The sequence below is a fragment of the Pelophylax lessonae genome, assembly GCF_965119305.1.
Source record: "Pelophylax lessonae genome assembly, chromosome: 3".
NCBI lineage: Eukaryota > Metazoa > Chordata > Amphibia > Anura > Ranidae > Pelophylax > Pelophylax lessonae.
In genome coordinates, this window is record NC_138770.1 from 50,182,629 (window position 1) to 50,200,483 (window position 17,855).

General features: G+C 50.3%; 1 protein-coding gene across 1 annotated transcript in view; it reads left to right on the top strand.

The window, feature by feature from the left end:
- Positions 1 to 1,365: 1,365 nt before the first annotated feature.
- Positions 1,366 to 17,855, top strand: part of XKR6 (XK related 6) — a gene marked incomplete at both ends in the record, with an annotated part of 304,659 nt that continues 288,169 nt past the window's right edge. Inside the window, one exon of the mRNA XM_082249515.1 lies at positions 1,366 to 1,967. Within this exon, the coding sequence (XP_082105641.1) occupies positions 1,366 to 1,967 (602 nt within the window). The remainder of the gene's footprint in view (positions 1,968 to 17,855) is intronic.

Below are 17,855 nucleotides of genomic sequence, written 5' to 3' on the forward strand. Positions count from 1 at the left end.
CCAGGAAGGGAGGCCATTTTGAACCCCCTCCTACATACATTGATGGAGCTGATCCCTATCATAAAGCCCCATCATTAACCTCTTATGTCCCAGTCTGGATGAACCATGTATTGATTGTGTTGGGGGGGTTCATGTATGGGGGGACCCCTATTCCAGGTAGGGAGGCCATTTTGAACCCCCTCCTACACACATTGATGGACCTGATCCCTATCATACAGCCCCTATAATACAGCCCCATCATTACCCTCTTATGTCCCAGTCTGGATGGACCATGTATTGATTATGTTGGGGGGTTCATGTATGGGGGACCCCCCATCCCAGGTAGGGAGGCCATTTTGAACCCCCTCCTACATACATTGATGGACCTGATCCCTATAATACAGCCCCATCATTACCCTCTTATGTCCCAGTCTGGATGGACCATGTACTGATTATGTTGGGGGGTTCATGTATGGGGGACCCCCTATACCAGGAAGGGAGGCCATTTTGAACCCCCTCCTACATACATTGATGGAGCTGATCCCTATCATACAGCCCTCTCATTAACCTCTTATGTCCCAGTCTGGATGGATCATGTATTGGAAAGGTTGGGGTGTTCATATATGGGGGACCCCTATTCTAGATAGGGAGGCCATTTTGAACCCCCTCCTACATACATTGATGGACCTGATCCCTATCATACAGCCCCTATAATACAGCCCCATCATTACCCTCTTATGTCCCAGTCTGGATGGACCATGTATTGATTATGTTGGGGGGTTCATGTATGGGGGACCCCCCATCCCAGGTAGGGAGGCCATTTTGAACCCCCTCCTACATACATTGATGGACCTGATCCCTATAATACAGCCCCATCATTACCCTCTTATGTCCCAGTCTGGATGGACCATGTACTGATTATGTTGGGGGGTTCATGTATGGGGGACCCCCTATTCCAGGAAGGGAGGCCATTTTGAACCCCCTCCTACATACATTGATGGAGCTGATCCCTATCATACAGCCCTCTCATTAACCTCTTATGTCCCAGTCTGGATGGATCATGTATTGGAAAGGTTGGGGTGTTCATATATGGGGGACCCCTATTCTAGATAGGGAGGCCATTTTGAACCCCCTCCTTCATAAATTGATGGACCTGATCCCTATCATACAGCCCCATCATTAACTTCTTATGTCCCAGTCTGGATGGATCATGTATTGGAAAGGTTGGGGTTGGGGGGTTCATGTATAGGGGGACCCCCATCCCAGGAAGGGAGGCCATTTTGAACTCCCCCCCCCACCTCTCACCCCTCCCCCCTGGGGAAGTGACGTCAGCGGTCCGGAAGCCGGCGGCCCCCCCCAGGAGGAGCGGAGAGAGGGTGAAGGAAGATGGCGGCCAAGTCGGACGGTGTGTTGGGCTCCGGCTTCGCTCAGCTCCGGGAGCCCGGGGCCGGGGTGGAGCGGGAGGAGGAGGAGGAGGGGAGCAGTTCCATCCATATCTGTCATTGCTGTCACACGTCGTCCTGTTATTGGGGCTGCCGCTCCGCCTGCCTGCGCTCCCTGCTGAGCCGGAGAGGGGCCCCCGGGGGCCCGGCGGTGGTGGCGGCGTTGGGGGGTGCGGGTAGGGAGAGGGCCTGGCTGGACTGCCTATGGATCGTACTGGCCCTGCTGGTCTTCTTCTGGGACGTGGGCACCGACCTGTGGCTGGCGGCGGACTATTACCGGCGGAGGGACTACGTGCCGTGCGCCCTGACCCTTCTCCTCGTCCTCGTCCCCTCCGTCCTCGTCCAGATCCTCAGCTTCAGATGGTTCGCCCAGGACTACAGCGGAGGGGGGCTGGGGGCCGTGCAGGGGCTCAGCAGCCGGGGGCCCCCCATGATGGGAAACACTCACCCCTACCAGCACTACGGGGCCCCCCGCCGCCTCTGCAGACTCTCCGTCTGGGCCTGGCAGACCGTCATCCATGTCCTGCAGATGGGACAAGTCTGGAGGTAAGGGGGGGGGGGGGCTGGGGAGGAGGGGGCAAGTCTGGGGGGAAGGGAGGGGGGCAGGTCTGGAGGTAAAGGGGGGGGGGGGCTGGGGAGGAAGGGGGCAAGTCTGGGGGGGAAGGGAGGGGGGGCAAGTCTGGAGGTATAGGGGGGGAGGGGGCAAGTCTGGAAGGGAGGGGGGAGCAAGTCTGAAGGGAGGGGGGAGCAAGTCTGGAGGGAGGGGGGGCAAGTCTGGAGGTAAGGGGGGGCTGGGGGAAGGGGGCAAGTCTGGAAGGGAGGGGGGAGCAAGTCTGGAGGTAAAGGGGGGGGGCTGGGGAGGAAGGGGGCAAGTCTGGAGAGAAGGGGGGCTGGGGGGTGCAAGTCTGGAGATAAGGGGGGGGGCTGGGGAGGGGGCAAGGCAAGTCTGGGGGTAATGGAGGGAGGGGGCAAATCTGGGGGGGAAGAGGGACTGGAGGAGGAGGGCAAGCATGGGGGGAAGGGGGCAAGTCTAGTGGGAGAAAGGGGGACTGAAGGATGGGGGGCAAGTCTGGAGGTGAAGGAAGTATGGGGGGGAAGGGGGACTGGAGGAGGGGAGCAAGTCTGGGGGGAAGGGGGAGCGAGGGAGGGGGCAAATCTAGGGGGAGGAGTGGGAACTGAAGGATGGGGGGGCAAGTCTGGAGGTGGAGGCAAGTATTGGGGGAAGGGGGACTGGAGGAGGAGGGGGCAAGTCTAGGGGGAGGAGGGGGGACTGAAGGATGGGGGGCAAGTCTGGGGGGAAGGGGGGTGAGTCTAGGGGAGGAGGGGGGACTGAAGGATGGGAAGCAAGTATGGGGAGAGGGGGGCAAGTCTGTAGCTGGAGGGGGGGCAAGTCTGGGGGAAGGGGAACTTGAGGAGGGGCCAAGTATGGGGGGCTAGGTAGGTAAGTGGGCAATGGGGGAGGGGGCCTGTCTGGAGGTAAGAGGGGGCTGGGGGAGGGGCAAGTCTGGAAGTAAGGGGGTGGCACATCTAGGGGAGGGGGGGGACAACTCTGGAGGTAAGGGGAAGAGTAGCGGGATGGGAGTCTGGGAATAAGATGCAAGGGCAAATCTGAGTGTGAGAAGAGGGGGGGGGGACTCAAAAGTAATTAAGGGAGGAGGGGCAAGTCTTGGGGGTAAGGTGGCTGAGGAAGTCTGGGGGTAAAAGAGAGAAGGAGATAGCCGAAGGGGCAAATCTGGTGGTAGGTAAAGGAAAAGGGCAAATCTGGGGGTGAAATGGTGGGGGCAAGTCTGGGATTGTGGGCAAATCCTAGAGGAAAGCGGAGGAAGAGAAGGGGTAAGTCTGCAGGTGAGGAGGAGGGGGTACATCTGGAGGTAGGGGGTGAGGGGGAAGGGGCAGGATGGACTAAGGGAGGGGGGGGGCAAAGCTTGGGGAAAGGAGAGGTAGCAAATCCAGGGGTAAGAGGGGAGGAGACAAGTTTGAGGGGAAAGGTAGGATAAGGGCCAAGTCTGGAGGTAAGGGAGGGGGGGGGAGACTGAAGGTAAGATTGGGGTAAGGGGAGGGCAAGTCTGGAGATTAGTGGGGGGAGACAAGTTTGAGGGAAAGGGGAAGATGAAGGAGCAAGTCTAGAGGTAAGAAAAATAAGTTTGAAGAAGGGGGGGGGCATCTGGAGGCAAGGGGGCAAATCTGAAGAATAGCAGTGGGAGAGGCAGGTGTTAGGAAAAGGGGAAGGGGGCAAATCTGGAGATAAGGGGGGGGGGGGCACCTGTGAAGCAAAAGGGAGAGGGGTTGGGGTATAATAATAGGGGATACTGGACTGGGAAGAGGGCCCTGGTTGGGGGGTAGGGGTAGTTTGTACTGGGAAGAGGGCCCTGGTTGGGAGGTAGGGATAGTTTGTACTGGGAAGAGGGCCCTGGTTGGGAGGTAGGGATAGTTTGTACTGGGAAGTAGGCACACTGTAATGGAAGTACTGGGAGGATCTGATATAGTCACAATGTTTTGAAGGGAAGAAGGTACTTGCAGTGCTGGCAATAGGCCAACTCTTCCATGTGGAAGGACAGCTCTAGTGATAGGACAAGACACTGGGCAATACCTTTCTGGCTATGAAAAGTTTTTAGGGGGGACTATCCCAATTATATTGGGTACAGGGGAGCCTATCCCATTGGTATGGGGTACAGGGGAGCCTATCCCAGTAATATGGGGTACAAGGGAAGACTCCCCTACTGATGGGTACAGGGAGGCTCCCCCAGTGGTGGTTGGTACGGGGGAGGCCTAACCCCAGTGGTGGTGGGTACGGGGGAGGCCTTCCCTCAGTGGTGATGGGTACGGGGGGGCCTTCCCTCAGTGGTGATGGGTACGGGGGAGGCCTCCCCCAGTGATGTGATGGGTACGGGGGAGGCCTCCCCCAGTGATGTGATGGGTACGGGGGAGGCCTCCCCCAGTGAGGTGGAGTACAGGGAAAACTTCCCCAGTGATGTATTGTACAATGAAGGCTTCCCCAAGTGATGTGGGGTCCAGGGGAGGCCTCCCCCAGTGATGGGTACATGGGAGGCCTCCCCTATTGGTGTTGGGTACAGGGGAGGCCTCCCCCAGTGATGTTGGGTACAGGGGAGGCCTCCCCCAATGATGTTGGGTACAGGGGAGGCCTCCCCCAGTGATGTTGGTTACAGGGGAGGCCTCCCCCAGTGATGTTGGTTACAGGGGAGGCCTCCCCCAGTGATGTTGGTTACAGGGGAGGCCTCCCCCTATTGGTGTTGGGTACAGGGGAGGCCTCCTCCCAGTGATGTTGGGTACAGGGGAGGCCTCCCCCTATTGGTGTTGGGTACAGGGGAGGCCTCCCCCTATTGGTGTTGGGTACAGGGGAGGCCTCCCCCTATTGGTGTTGGGTACAGGGGAGGCCTCCCCCCAGTGACGTTGGGTACAGGGGAGGCCTCCTCCTATTGGTGTTGGGTACAGGGGAGGCCTCCTCCTATTGGTGTTGGGTACAGGGGAGGCCTCCCCCTATTGGTGTTGGGTACAGGGGAGGCCTCCTCCTATTGGTGTTGGGTACAGGGGAGGCCTCCTCCCATTGGTGTTGGGTACAGGGGAGGCCTCCCCCCATTGGTGTTGGGTACAGGGGAGGCCTCCTCCCAGTGATGTTGGGTACAGGGGAGGCCTCCCCCAATGATGTGATTATATATAATGTATATGTTGGACCAGTGGTGGTTGGTACGGGGGAGGCCTAACCCCAGTGGTGGTGGGTACGGGGGAGGCCTTCCCTCAGTGGTGATGGGTACGGGGGGGCCTTCCCTCAGTGGTGATGGGTACGGGGGGGGGCCTTCCCTCAGTGGTGATGGGTACGGGGGAGGCCTCCCCCAGTGATGTGATGGGTACGGGGGAGGCCTCCCCCAGTGATGTGATGGGTACGGGGGAGGCCTCCCCCAGTGAGGTGGAGTACAGGGAAAACTTCCCCAGTGATGTATTGTACAATGAAGGCTTCCCCAAGTGATGTGGGGTCCAGGGGAGGCCTCCCCCAGTGATGGGTACATGGGAGGCCTCCTCCTATTGGTGTTGGGTACAGGGGAGGCCTCCCCCAGTGATGTTGGGTACAGGGGAGGCCTCCCCCAGTGATGTTGGGTACAGGGGAGGCCTCCCCCAATGATGTTGGGTACAGGGGAGGCCTCCCCCAGTGATGTTGGTTACAGGGGAGGCCTCCCCCAGTGATGTTGGTTACAGGGGAGGCCTCCCCCTATTGGTGTTGGGTACAGGGGAGGCCTCCTCCCAGTGATGTTGGGTACAGGGGAGGCCTCCCCCTATTGGTGTTGGGTACAGGGGAGGCCTCCCCCTATTGGTGTTGGGTACAGGGGAGGCCTCCCCCCAGTGACGTTGGGTACAGGGGAGGCCTCCTCCTATTGGTGTTGGGTACAGGGGAGGCCTCCCCCTATTGGTGTTGGGTACAGGGGAGGCCTCCCCCTATTGGTGTTGGGTACAGGGGAGGCCTCCTCCTATTGGTGTTGGGTACAGGGGAGGCCTCCTCCCATTGGTGTTGGGTACAGGGGAGGCCTCCCCCCATTGGTGTTGGGTACAGGGGAGGCCTCCTCCCAGTGATGTTGGGTACAGGGGAGGCCTCCCCCAATGATGTGATTATATATAATGTATATGTTGGACATGTGTGAGTTTTTCTCTAGTAATGTGCTATCACTGTGATATGGGCAATATTTTATTCATTTTTATTAAAATCAAATCCTTTTCATGTCCGGATTGTGCTGAAATTCAAAAAATAAACTGCTGTGCGGCCGGGCAATGATATGGAGAAGTAATTGTCGGGTGCTGGGAATTGGGATCCAGTAGTTGTTGGGTGCCAGTAAAAGGGATCCAGTAATTGTCGGTTGTCTGGAATAAGGATCCTGTATTTTTTGTGTGTCGGGAATAGGGATCTGGTTAATTGTCGGGAATAGGGATCCGGTAATTGTTGGGTGTCAGTAATAGGGATCCGGTAATTGTTGGGTGTCAGTAATAGGGATCCGGTAATTGTTGGGTGTCAGTAATAGGGATCCGGTAATTGTTGGGTGTCAGTAATTGGGATCTGGTAATTGTCGGGAATAGGGATCCAGTAATTGTCGGGTGTCAGTATTAGGGATCCCGTAATTTTAGGATGTCAGTAATAGGGATCTGGTAATTGTTGGGGTGCTGGGAATAGGGATCCGGTAATTTTTGGGTACTATTAATGAGGTGTGTGGTGTAATTGCTGTGAAGTAGTTGTGTGTTTACATTGCTTAAAATATATTTTCTATTTATATTTGGGTACAAGCTGTCATGTCATAGCAGAGCTGTACATGGATTCCTGTTCTGCTAAAGCTACAATGTAATGCAATGACAGGGAGATCAGGGAGTAATGCTGGCAGGCTGAATGTGTGTATAAGAGGAATACAATGGTGATTTTGGGTAAGGGGGGGGGGGGGGCTGGTATGAAGGTACTAGAAATCATCTTCATAGAGCGTGTATGATGTAAATGCAATGTAAATGATTATCTGGGAGATCCAATCCATGGGCTGGGAATATCCGCTTGGAATGTGGAGTGTTGGAAAGAATGCCCTGGCAAGGTGTTGGTTCAAGGAAGAGTCCACTTACTGCATGGGGGTTGCTGGGAATCACACACTGTTTTTCCTGAAGGGGGGGGGGGGTTAGGGGAGGGAGATGATGAACTGGCATTAGGGAATAGAGGATGTGGAGCTGTGTTATTTGAAATACAATGTCATGGCTGTGTGCTGGTCCAGATAATGATCCGGTAATACATTTCAAAGGGGAATGCAGGATGTATTATAATAATGCAGCTGGCTGTTCTGTTGTATTGTATCATGCACTGGGCATCCTGGAGTATAATATAGTGTAATATATAATACCTGGAGTATAATAATATAGTGTAATGTATAATACCTGGAGTGTAATATATAATGCACTGCTCATCCTGTAGTATAATAATATAGTGTAATATATAATGCACTGCTCATCCTGGAGTATAATAATATAGTGTAATGTGGGATTAGATAGTAGAAGAGGTGACATCCCCAGGCTGTGGGGGACAGTGCTGGGATAATATGCTGTTTGGACCATGCATCAGCAGTGTAAGGGTGCAGGGAGTACATTTTTAAATAGATTTCTGGTTATTTGATGTGATACTGGAAGACATGATCCATTAACCTTCGTATATTGGGAATGTGGCCCTCGCTGGGTGCAGGGGGCCACACTGGATAACCTTCCTGTACTGGGATTACACTGCAAGGCAGTATATCTCCTCCTGGTCGCTTTGTATTTCCAGACACGCTGCACATTGGGGGGGATGATGGGCTGCGTAGGCTGAAACGTTTGCTGCAATGTCAGGAGCTGGGCTTGGTGTGCTTGGCAGCCAGGTCAGGTATTGTGTGGGCGCTGGGAGCTGTCCCCGGTGCTGGGCTGTATTGGCTGTAGCAGTAGCTGTCCCCTGTGCTGAGCTGCAGTGACTGTACTGGGAGCTGTCCCTGGTGCTGAACAGCAGTGACTGTACTGGGAGCTGTCCCTGGTGCTGAACAGCAGTGACTGTACTGGGAGCTGTCCCTGGTGCTGAACAGCAGTGACTGTACTGGGAGCTGTCCCTGGTGCTGAACAGCAGTGACTGTACTGGGAGCTGTCCCTGGTGCTGAACAGCAGTGACTGTACTGGGAGCTGTCCCTGGTGCTGAACAGCAGTGACTGTACTGGGAGCTGTCCCTGGTGCTGAACAGCAGTGAGTGTACTGGGATCTGTCCCCTGTGATGGTTGCACTGGGAGCTGTCCCCTGTGCCGAACAGCAATGACTATACTGGGATCTGTGACTGTACCGAACAGCAGTGTCTGTACTGGGAGCTGTCCCTGGTGCTGAACAGCAATGACTGTACTGGGAGCTGTCCCTGGTGCTGAATAGCAGTGACTGTACTGGGATCTGTGACTGTACTGAACAGCAGTGACTGTACTGGGATCTGTGACTGTACTGAACAGCAATGACTGTACTGGGAGCTGTCCCTGGTGCTGAACAGCAATGACTGTGCTAGGAGCTGTCCCCAGTGATGGGCTGCAATGACAGTACTAGGAGCTGTCCCCCATGCTGGGCTGTACTGGGAGCTGTCCCTGGTGCTGAACAGCAATGACTGTACTAGGAGCTGTCCCTGGTGCTGAACAGCAGTGAGTGTACTGGGATCTGTCCCCTGTGATGGTTGCACTGGGAGCTGTCCCCTGTGCCGAACAGCAATGACTATACTGGGATCTGTGACTGTACCGAACAGCAGTGTCTGTACCGGGAGCTGTCCCTGGTGCTGAACAGCAATGACTGTACTGGGAGCTGTCCCTGGTGCTGAATAGCAGTGACTGTACTGGGATCTGTGACTGTACTGAACAGCAGTGACTGTACTGGGAGCTGTCCCTGGTGCTGAACAGCAATGACTGTACTGGGAGCTGTCCCTGGTGCTGAACAGCAATGACTGTGCTAGGAGCTCTCCCCAGTGATGGGCTGCAATGACAGTACTAGGAGCTGTCCCCCATGCTGGGCTGTGCTGGGAGCTGTCCCTGGTGCTGAACAGCATTGACTGTACTGGGAGCTGTCCCTAATGCAGTAACTGTACTAGGAGAAATACCTGATGCAGCTACTGTACTGGGAGCAGTTCCTGGTCCTGAGCTGCAGTGATGGTACTGGGAGCTGTCCCCATTGTAGTGTCTGTGCTGGCAGCTATCCTCGGTGCAGTGACTGTACTGGGAGCTCTTGTCGGTGCAGTGACTGTTCTAGCAGCTGAGCCTTCCCTGGTGCTGAACTGCAGTAACTGTGTAAGTGGAGGAAGTAATGCAGCACACACAGCCCGCTGCCAACCATTACCCGAGATTCTCTGTCTTCTGTTTCAGCACCCCATTCAGTTGCACCCAGCTGTGTTTAAGCTCAAAGCGCTTGCTCAATAGTCGACTGTGCTTTAGCACTTGCAGTACTATATCTCCTGGGACTTGTTTTATCTTCTATCCCCCATTGACTGGCGGTGTTGGTGCTTGATGGTGAGCAGACTTTGTTCTCCTCCTATCTAGTGTCTCTGGTTAGTACACTAAGTCCTAGTTCTGGCTCCCGGGGCAATATCTGTATTGACCCTGGCTCTACATGGCTTTTACTTCCCCAGTCCTTGCTTTTACAGCACAACCACGTTCCTGGTGTCCTTTTTAGTTCAGCAATTTTCTTAGCTGTGTTGATGTTATTGCCCACTCTTGACTGGGCACTGTTTTTACCTTTTTTAGATCTCCACATTTTGTTATCTGCAAACTTTACAGCTTTCAGCTTGGTGGTCATTTTTTTCTCAGTGTCCTAAATTCTGATCTCTGACTGTCTTCTGATGTTTTACACCCTGATCTGTGACTGTCGTCCGATATACTACACCCTGATCTCTGACTGTCTTCCGATATACTACACCCTGATCTCTGACTGTCTTCTGATATCCTACACCCTGATCTCTGACTGTCTTCCGATATCCTACACCCTGATCTCTGACTGTCTTCCGATATACTACACCCTGATCTCTGACTGTCTTCTGATATCCTACACCCTGATCTCTGACTGTCTTCCGATATCCTACACCCTGATCTCTGACTGTCTTCCGATATCCTACACCCTGATCTGACTGTCTTCCGATATCCTACACCCTGATCTCTGACTGTCTTCCGATATCCTACACCCTGATCTGACTGTCTTCCGATCTACTACACCCAGATCTCTGACTGTCTTCCGATATCCTACACCCTGATCTCTGACTGTTTTCCGATATCCTACACCCTGATCTCTGACTGTCTTCCGATATCCTACACCCTGATCTCTGACTGTCTTCCGATATCCTACACCCTGATCTCTGACTGTCTTCCGATATCCTACACCCTGATCTCTGACTGTCTTCCGATATCCTACACCCTGATCTCTGACTGTCGTCCGATATCCTACACCCTGATCTCTGACTGTCGTCCGATATCCTACACCCTGATCTCTGACTGTCTTCCGATATCCTACACCCTGATCTCTGACTGTCTTCCGATATCCTACACCCTGATCTCTGACTGTCTTCCGATATCCTACACCCTGATCTCTGACTGTCTTCCGATATCCTACACCCTGATCTCTGACTGTCTTCCGATATCCTACACCCTGATCTCTGACTGTCTTCCGATATCCTACACCCTGATCTCTGACTGTCTTCCGATATCCTACACCCTGATCTCTGACTGTCTTCCGATATCCTACACCCTGATCTCTGACTGTTTTCTGATATCCTACACCCTGATCTCTGACTGTTTTCTGATATCCTACACCCTGATTTTTAACTGTCTTATAATTTCAAACACCCTGATCGCTGACATAGAAACATAGAATGTGTCGGCAGATAAGAACCATTTGGCCCATCTAGTCTGCCCAATATATCTGAATCCTATGAATAGTCCCTGGCCCTATCTTATATGAAGGATAGCCTTATGCCTATCCCATGCATGCTTAAACTCCTTCACTGTATTTGCAGCTACCACTTCTGCAGGAAGGTTATTCCATGCATCCACTACTCTCTCAGTAAAGTAATACTTCCTCATATTACTTTTAAACCTTTGCCCCTCTAATTTAAAACTGTGTCCTCTTGTGGTAGTTTTTCTTCTTTTAAATATGCTCTCCTCCTTTACCGAGTTGATTCCCTTTATGTATTTAAAAGTTTCTATCATATCCCCTCTGTCTCTTCTTTCTTCCAAGCTATACATGTTAAGGTCCTTTAACCTTTCCTGGTAAGTTTTTTCCTGCAATCCATGTACTAGTTTAGTAGCTCTTCTCTGGACTCTCTCTAGAGTATCTATATCCTTCTGGAGATATGGCCTCCAGTACTGCGCAAAAAACTCCAAGTGAGGTCTCACCAGTGTTCTGTACAGCGGCATAAGCAGTTCTCTCTTTCTACTGCTTATACCTCTCCCTATACATCCAAGCATTCTGCTGGCATTTCGTGCTGCTCTATTACATTGTCTTCCCACCTTTAAGTCTTATGAAATAATTACTCCTAAATCCCTTTCCTCAGATACTGAGGTCAGGACTGTGTCAAATATTCTATATTCTGCCCTTTGGGTTTTTACGCCCCAGGTGCATTATCTTGCACTTATCCACATTAAATTTCAGTTGCCAGAGTTCTGACCATTCTTCTAGTTTTCCTAAATCCTTTTCCATTTGGCGTTTCCTTCCAGGAACATCAACCCTGTTACATATCTTTGTGTCATCATCAAAAAGACAAACCTTACCATCGAGGCCTTTTGCAATATCACTTATGAAGATATTAAACAAAATTGGTCCCAGTACAGATCCCTGAGGTACCCCACTGGTAACATGACCTTGTTCTGAATGTTCTCCATTGACTACAACCCTCTGTTGTCTGTCACTCAGCCACTGCCTAATCCACTCAACAATATGGGAGTCCATGCTCAATGACTGCAGTTTATTGATAAGTCTTCTATGTGGGACAGTGTCAAAAGCCTTACTAAAATCTAGATATGCAATGTCTACTGCACCTCCACCGTCTATTATTTTAGTCACCCAATCAAAAAAATCTATAAGATTTGTTTGACATGATCTCCCTGAAGTAAACCCATGTTGTTTTTCATCTTGCAATCCATGGGATTTAAGATGTTCCACAATCCTATCCTTTAATAGGGTTTCCATTAATTTGCCTACTATTGATGTCAGACTCACTGGTCTATAGTTGCTCGATTCCTCCCTACTACCTTTCTTGTGAATGGGCATGACATTTGCCAATTTCCAATCTTCCGGGACGACTCCTGTTACTAATGATTGGTTAAATAAATCTGTTAATGGTTTTGCCAGCTCACCACTAAGCTCTTTTAATAATCTTGGGTGTATCTCATCAGGACCCTGTGACTTATTTGTCTTCACTTTAGACAGCAATCTTAGAACGTCTTCCTCTGTAAAGACACATGCATCAAATGATTCATTAGTCATCCTTTCAAGTGGAGGTCCTTCTCCTTCTTTTTCTTCTGTAAAAACTGAACAGAAGTATTCATTAAGGCAGTCGGCTAGCCCTTTATTCTCTTCTACATACCTTCCGTCCTTTGTTTTTAATTTAGTTATTCCTTGTTTTAATTTCCTTTTTCCATTTATATATCTGAAGAATGTCTTATCCCCCTTTTTCATAGACTGAGCTAGTTTTTCTTCTGCCTGTGCTTATGAAGTTCTTATAACTTGCTTGGCCTCTTTCTGCCTAATCTTGTAGATTTCCTTATCTTCATTGCTCTGGGTTTTTTTATAATTACAAAATGCTAGCTTTTTATTTTTATTGATTTGGGCCACTTCTGCTGAGTACCACAGTGGTCTCTTCCTTTTTTTGCTTTTACTGACAAGTCTAATGCAATTTTCTGTTGTCTTCAATAATGCACCTTTTAAGTAGTCCCATTTCTCCTGGACTCCATGTAATCCGTTCCAGTCTGATAAGGACTCATTTATGACTAATTTCATTTTTGAAAAGTCTGTTTTTCTAAAATCTAAAACTTTTGTTTTTGTGTGGTGTGACTCTTTCACAGTTCTTATATTAAACCACACTGACTGGTGATCAAGGTTTCGCCTACAATGACATCATATACCAAATCCCCATTTGTGAATACCAAATCCAAAATGGCCTCCCTCCGGGTTGGCTCCTCAACCACTTGTTGCAGAGACAACCCCAGTAGGGAATTTAGAATATCTGTACTCCTGGTAGAACTTGCTATTTTGGTTTTCCAGTTTATATCTGGAAGATTGAAATGACTGTCTCTGATGTTTTACACCCTAAAATTTGACTGTTTTCTGATGTCCTACACCCTATGAGATCAGGTCAGAGATCAGGGTGTAGGACATCAGAAGAAAGTCAGAGTTCAAGGTGTGGGGCATCAGGAGATAGTCAGAGATAAGGGTGTAGAACATCAGAAGACAGTCAGAGATCACCACACCCTGATCTCTGACTGTCTTCTGATGTCCTGCACCCTGATCTCTGATGGTCACCTGGTGTCCTACACCCTGATCTCTGACTGTCTTCTGATGCTCCACACTCTGATTTCTGACTGTCTTCTGTTGTCCTGCACCTTCATCTCTGATTGTCTTCTGATGTATTATACCCTGGTCTCTGACTGTCGTCTGATGTTCCACACCCTGATCTCTGACTGTCTTCGGATATCCTACACCCTGATCTATGACTGTCTTCGGATATCCTACACCCTGATCTATGACAGTCATTTAATGTCCTGCACCCTAATCTCTGACTGTCTTCTGATGTCTTACACACTGATCTCTGACTGTCTTCTGATGTCCTACACCCTGATTTCTGATTGTCTTCTGATGTCCTACACCCTGATCTCTGACTTTCTTCTGATGTCCTACACCCTAATTTCTGACTTTCTTCTGATGTCCTACACCCTAATTTCTGACTGTCTTCTGATGTCCTACACCCTAGGAGATCAGGGTCAGAGTCAGGGTCTGACAGTCATTTAATGTCCTACACCCTGATCTCTGACTGTCTTCTGATGTTGTACACCCTGGTCTCCATACTCTGATTTCTGACTGTCTTCTGATGTCCTACACCCTGATTTCTGACTGTCTTCTGATGTCCTACACCCTGATTTCTGACTGTCTTCGGATGTCCTACACCCTGATTTCTGACTGTCTTCGGATGTCCTACACCCTGATTTCTGACTGTCTTCGGATGTCCTACACCCTGATTTCTGACTGTCTTCTGATGTCCTACACCCTGATTTCTGACTGTCTTCTGATGTCCTACACCCTGATTTCTGACTGTCTTCTGATGTCCTACACCCTGATTTCTGACTGTCTTCTGATGTCCTACACCCTGATTTCTGACTGTCTTCTGATGTCCTACACCCTGATTTCTGACTGTCTTCTGATGTCCTACACCCTGATTTCTGACTGTCTTCTGATGTCCTACACCCTGATCTCTGACTGTCTTCTGATGTTATACACCCTGGTCTCCATACTCTGATCTCTGACTGTCTTCTGATGTTCCACACCCTGATCTTTTACTGCTTACTGATGTTCTACACCCTGATCTCTGCCTGTCTTAGTCCCGGGTTCACACTATAGCGATGTCAGACATCGCATGTGATTTGGAGCGCACTGCTCTGAAAATCACATGCGATGTCTGTGTGATGCAAATTCAACAATACCGATAGTATGCAATCACAACATGCACAGGACCCTTTTTTTTGGGTCCGCGGCAGAATCGGATCGCATGGTGGTTCAGACCAATGCAATCCAATTCATGTCTTAACTGACAGTTCGCACTGCGATATGCGAACTGACCTGGGGGATGTCGTTAACTTTGTATTGACACCGCCAGCGATTCGCATACGGCAGTGTGAACTGCCTGCGATTTGAATGCCATGCGGGAACTTGTGGATTCGCAGGGTTTCCCGCATCGCTTATATGTGAGTCGGCACTTAATCTCAGATCTCTGTGTTTATTATTACTGAAGGGTTACTATGCTATACTATAGCTCTGCTGTCTGTACAGTACTATCACTGTTACCGTTACATAGAAATGTCTCAATTTGCTCTTTTCTCTCAGATAATACCGTGTACTTTTAACGTTTTACCTCCTACAAGGCTCTGGAACTCTTCTATTTAGTAAAGAGATTGTTGTTCACTTTTACCGCACTCTATCATTGAATTGCTTTTATGTCCGCCTTGCTGCTACTTTTTTTCTTTGAAGTGCCTTAGTCATATATTATATACAGTTACTCTCATCTTTTATGGATTCTGCTGATTCTCCCAGGATATGGCCATAATATCCGCTGTCTGTAAACTAAGAGAGCCAGTAAGTCCCCCCCCCCCCCCACCCAGCAGACATCCTCCAGCCTCACAAGGAGATCAGTCTGTGATATAAGACACCTTGCCCAGGCTGCAGAATGTCATTCTGTCTGAAAGGAAAAGGAGGAGAGATTGGCCCCCCATGCAATATTCCTAAGCGCTCAGCGGCCGCTGTTTGAGGAATTTCAGATTTTTAAAGGTTAATTGCATTATCGCCAGGGTCTGAGTGTGGAGCGTCTAAGCAGATGCTGTGTTTTATTATTTTTATATAAATCCCCCTAGCTGTTCATCGGTGACATGCTTGCCTTGGTGCGATGTATTTCAGGCTGCAGGCTTGCAGCTGGGCGATGGATTCTAATGAGGGATGTGGGGGAGGTTAAGCACTGTGAAGGTAGGAGCCACTGCAGCTGGTGACAGCCCTGCCCCCCTCCCCCTTGCCGCTGATATTTTTTTTTGGTGAAGGAGATTAAAGGGACCTGTAAATGTCTTATTTTCTGTGCTGTTTTTCATTGATCCGCTCTGCATTTTTATTTTTCTTCATTTCCGTCATAGAATATGTGCTTGCTATAGGCATTGTGGACTTTTTAATGCTTTACACCAGTGGTCCTCAACTCCGGTCCTCAGGGCCCACTAACAGGCCAGATTTTAGGTATTACCTTGGGGAGATGCAGACTAGAATACTGCAATCACTGAGCAGCAAATGATATCACCTGTGATGTATTTCAGTTATCTTGCAAACCTGGCCTGTTAGTGGGCCCTGAGGACCAGGGTTGAGGACCAAGGCTTTACACTTACCGGCCACTTTATTAGATATACCTTGCTAGGACCGGGTTGGACCCCCTTTTGCCTTCAGAACTGCCTTCGTTCTTGGGGGCCTAGATTCTACAAGGTGTTGGAAACATTCCTCAGAGATTTTGGTCCATAGTGACATGATGGCATCATATTTGTCGGCTGCACATCCATGATGCGGATCCCCCATTACACCACATCCCAAAAGGGCTCTATTGGATGACATGTGGAGGCCATTGGAGTACAGTGACCTCATTGTCATGTTCCACCACATCCCAAAGGTGCTCTATTGGATGAGATGTGGTGAGTGTGGAGGCCATTGGAGTATAGTGACTTCATTGTCATGTTCCACCACCTCCCAAAGGTGCTCTATTGGATGAGATGTGGTGAGTGTGGAGGCCATTGGAGTACAGTGACCTCATTGTCATGTTCCACCATATCCCAAAGGTGCTCTATTGGATGAGATCTGGTGAGTGTTGAGGCCATTGGAGTACAGTGACCTCATTGTCATGTTCCACCACCTCCCAAAGGTGCTCTATTGGATGAGATGTGGTGAGTGTGGAGGCCATTGGAGTACAGTGACCTCATTGTCATGTTCCACCATATCCCAAAGGTGCTCTATTGGATGAGATCTGGTGAGTGTGGAGGCCATTGGAGTACAGTGACCTCATTGTCATGTTCCACCACCTCCCAAAGGTGCTCTATTGGATGAGATCTGGTGAGTGTGGAGGCCATTGGAGGACAGTGACCTCATTGTCATGTTCCACCACATCCCAAAAGGGCTCTATTGGATGAGATCTGGTGAGTGTGGAGACCATTGGAGTACAGTGACCTCATTGTCATGTTCCACCACATCCCAAAGGTGCTCCATTGGATGAGATGTGGTGAGTGTGGAGGCCATTGGAGTACAGAGACCCCATGGTCATGTTCCACCACATCCCAAAGGTGCTCCATTGGATGAGATGTGGTGAGTGTGGAGGCCATTGGAGTACAGAGACCCCATGGTCATGTTCCACCACATCCCAAAGGTGCTCCATTGGATGAGATGTGGTGAGTGTGGAGGCCATTGGAGTACAGTGACCTCATTGTCATGTTCCACCACATCCCAAAGGTGCTCTATTGGATGAGATGTGGTGAGTGTGGAGGCCATTGGAGTACAGTGACCTCATTGTCATGTTCCACCACATCCCAAAGGTGCTCTATTGGATTGAGTTCTGGTGAGTGTGGAGGCCATTGGAGTACAGGGACCTCATTGTCATGTTCCACCACATCCCAAAGGTGCTCTATTGGATGAGATGTGGGGAGTGTGGAGGCCATTGGAGTACAGTGACCTCATTGTCATGTTCCACCACATCCCAAACTTGCTCTATTGGATGAGATGTGGGGAGTGTGGAGGCCATTTGAGTACAGTGACCTTCAAGAAACCAGTGGTGAGATGATTGGAGCTTTGTGACGTGGTGCATTATCCTGCTGGAAGGAGCCATCAGAAGATGGGTATACTGTCCAGAGGCGTAACTAGAACTTTCAGGGCCCCGGTGCAAGAAAGCATGAAGGGACCCCTTCCCTTCAAGCCTGGGGCTCTTCCCACAGATCCTAGGGCTCTTTACTCTCGTCGTGGGGCCCTTTATTACGTTCCCGCAACGGGACCCTTTTACAAGTTCTGCAGTGGGCTCTCTTCCTGCCATCTTGGGGCCTCCCCACGGTGGTGGAATGCCAGGGCCTGGTTGCAAGTGTGACATTTGTGATCCTGGAAGTTCACCCACTGGTGTCAGTAGTTTTTATTTTTTGGTACTTTAATTGT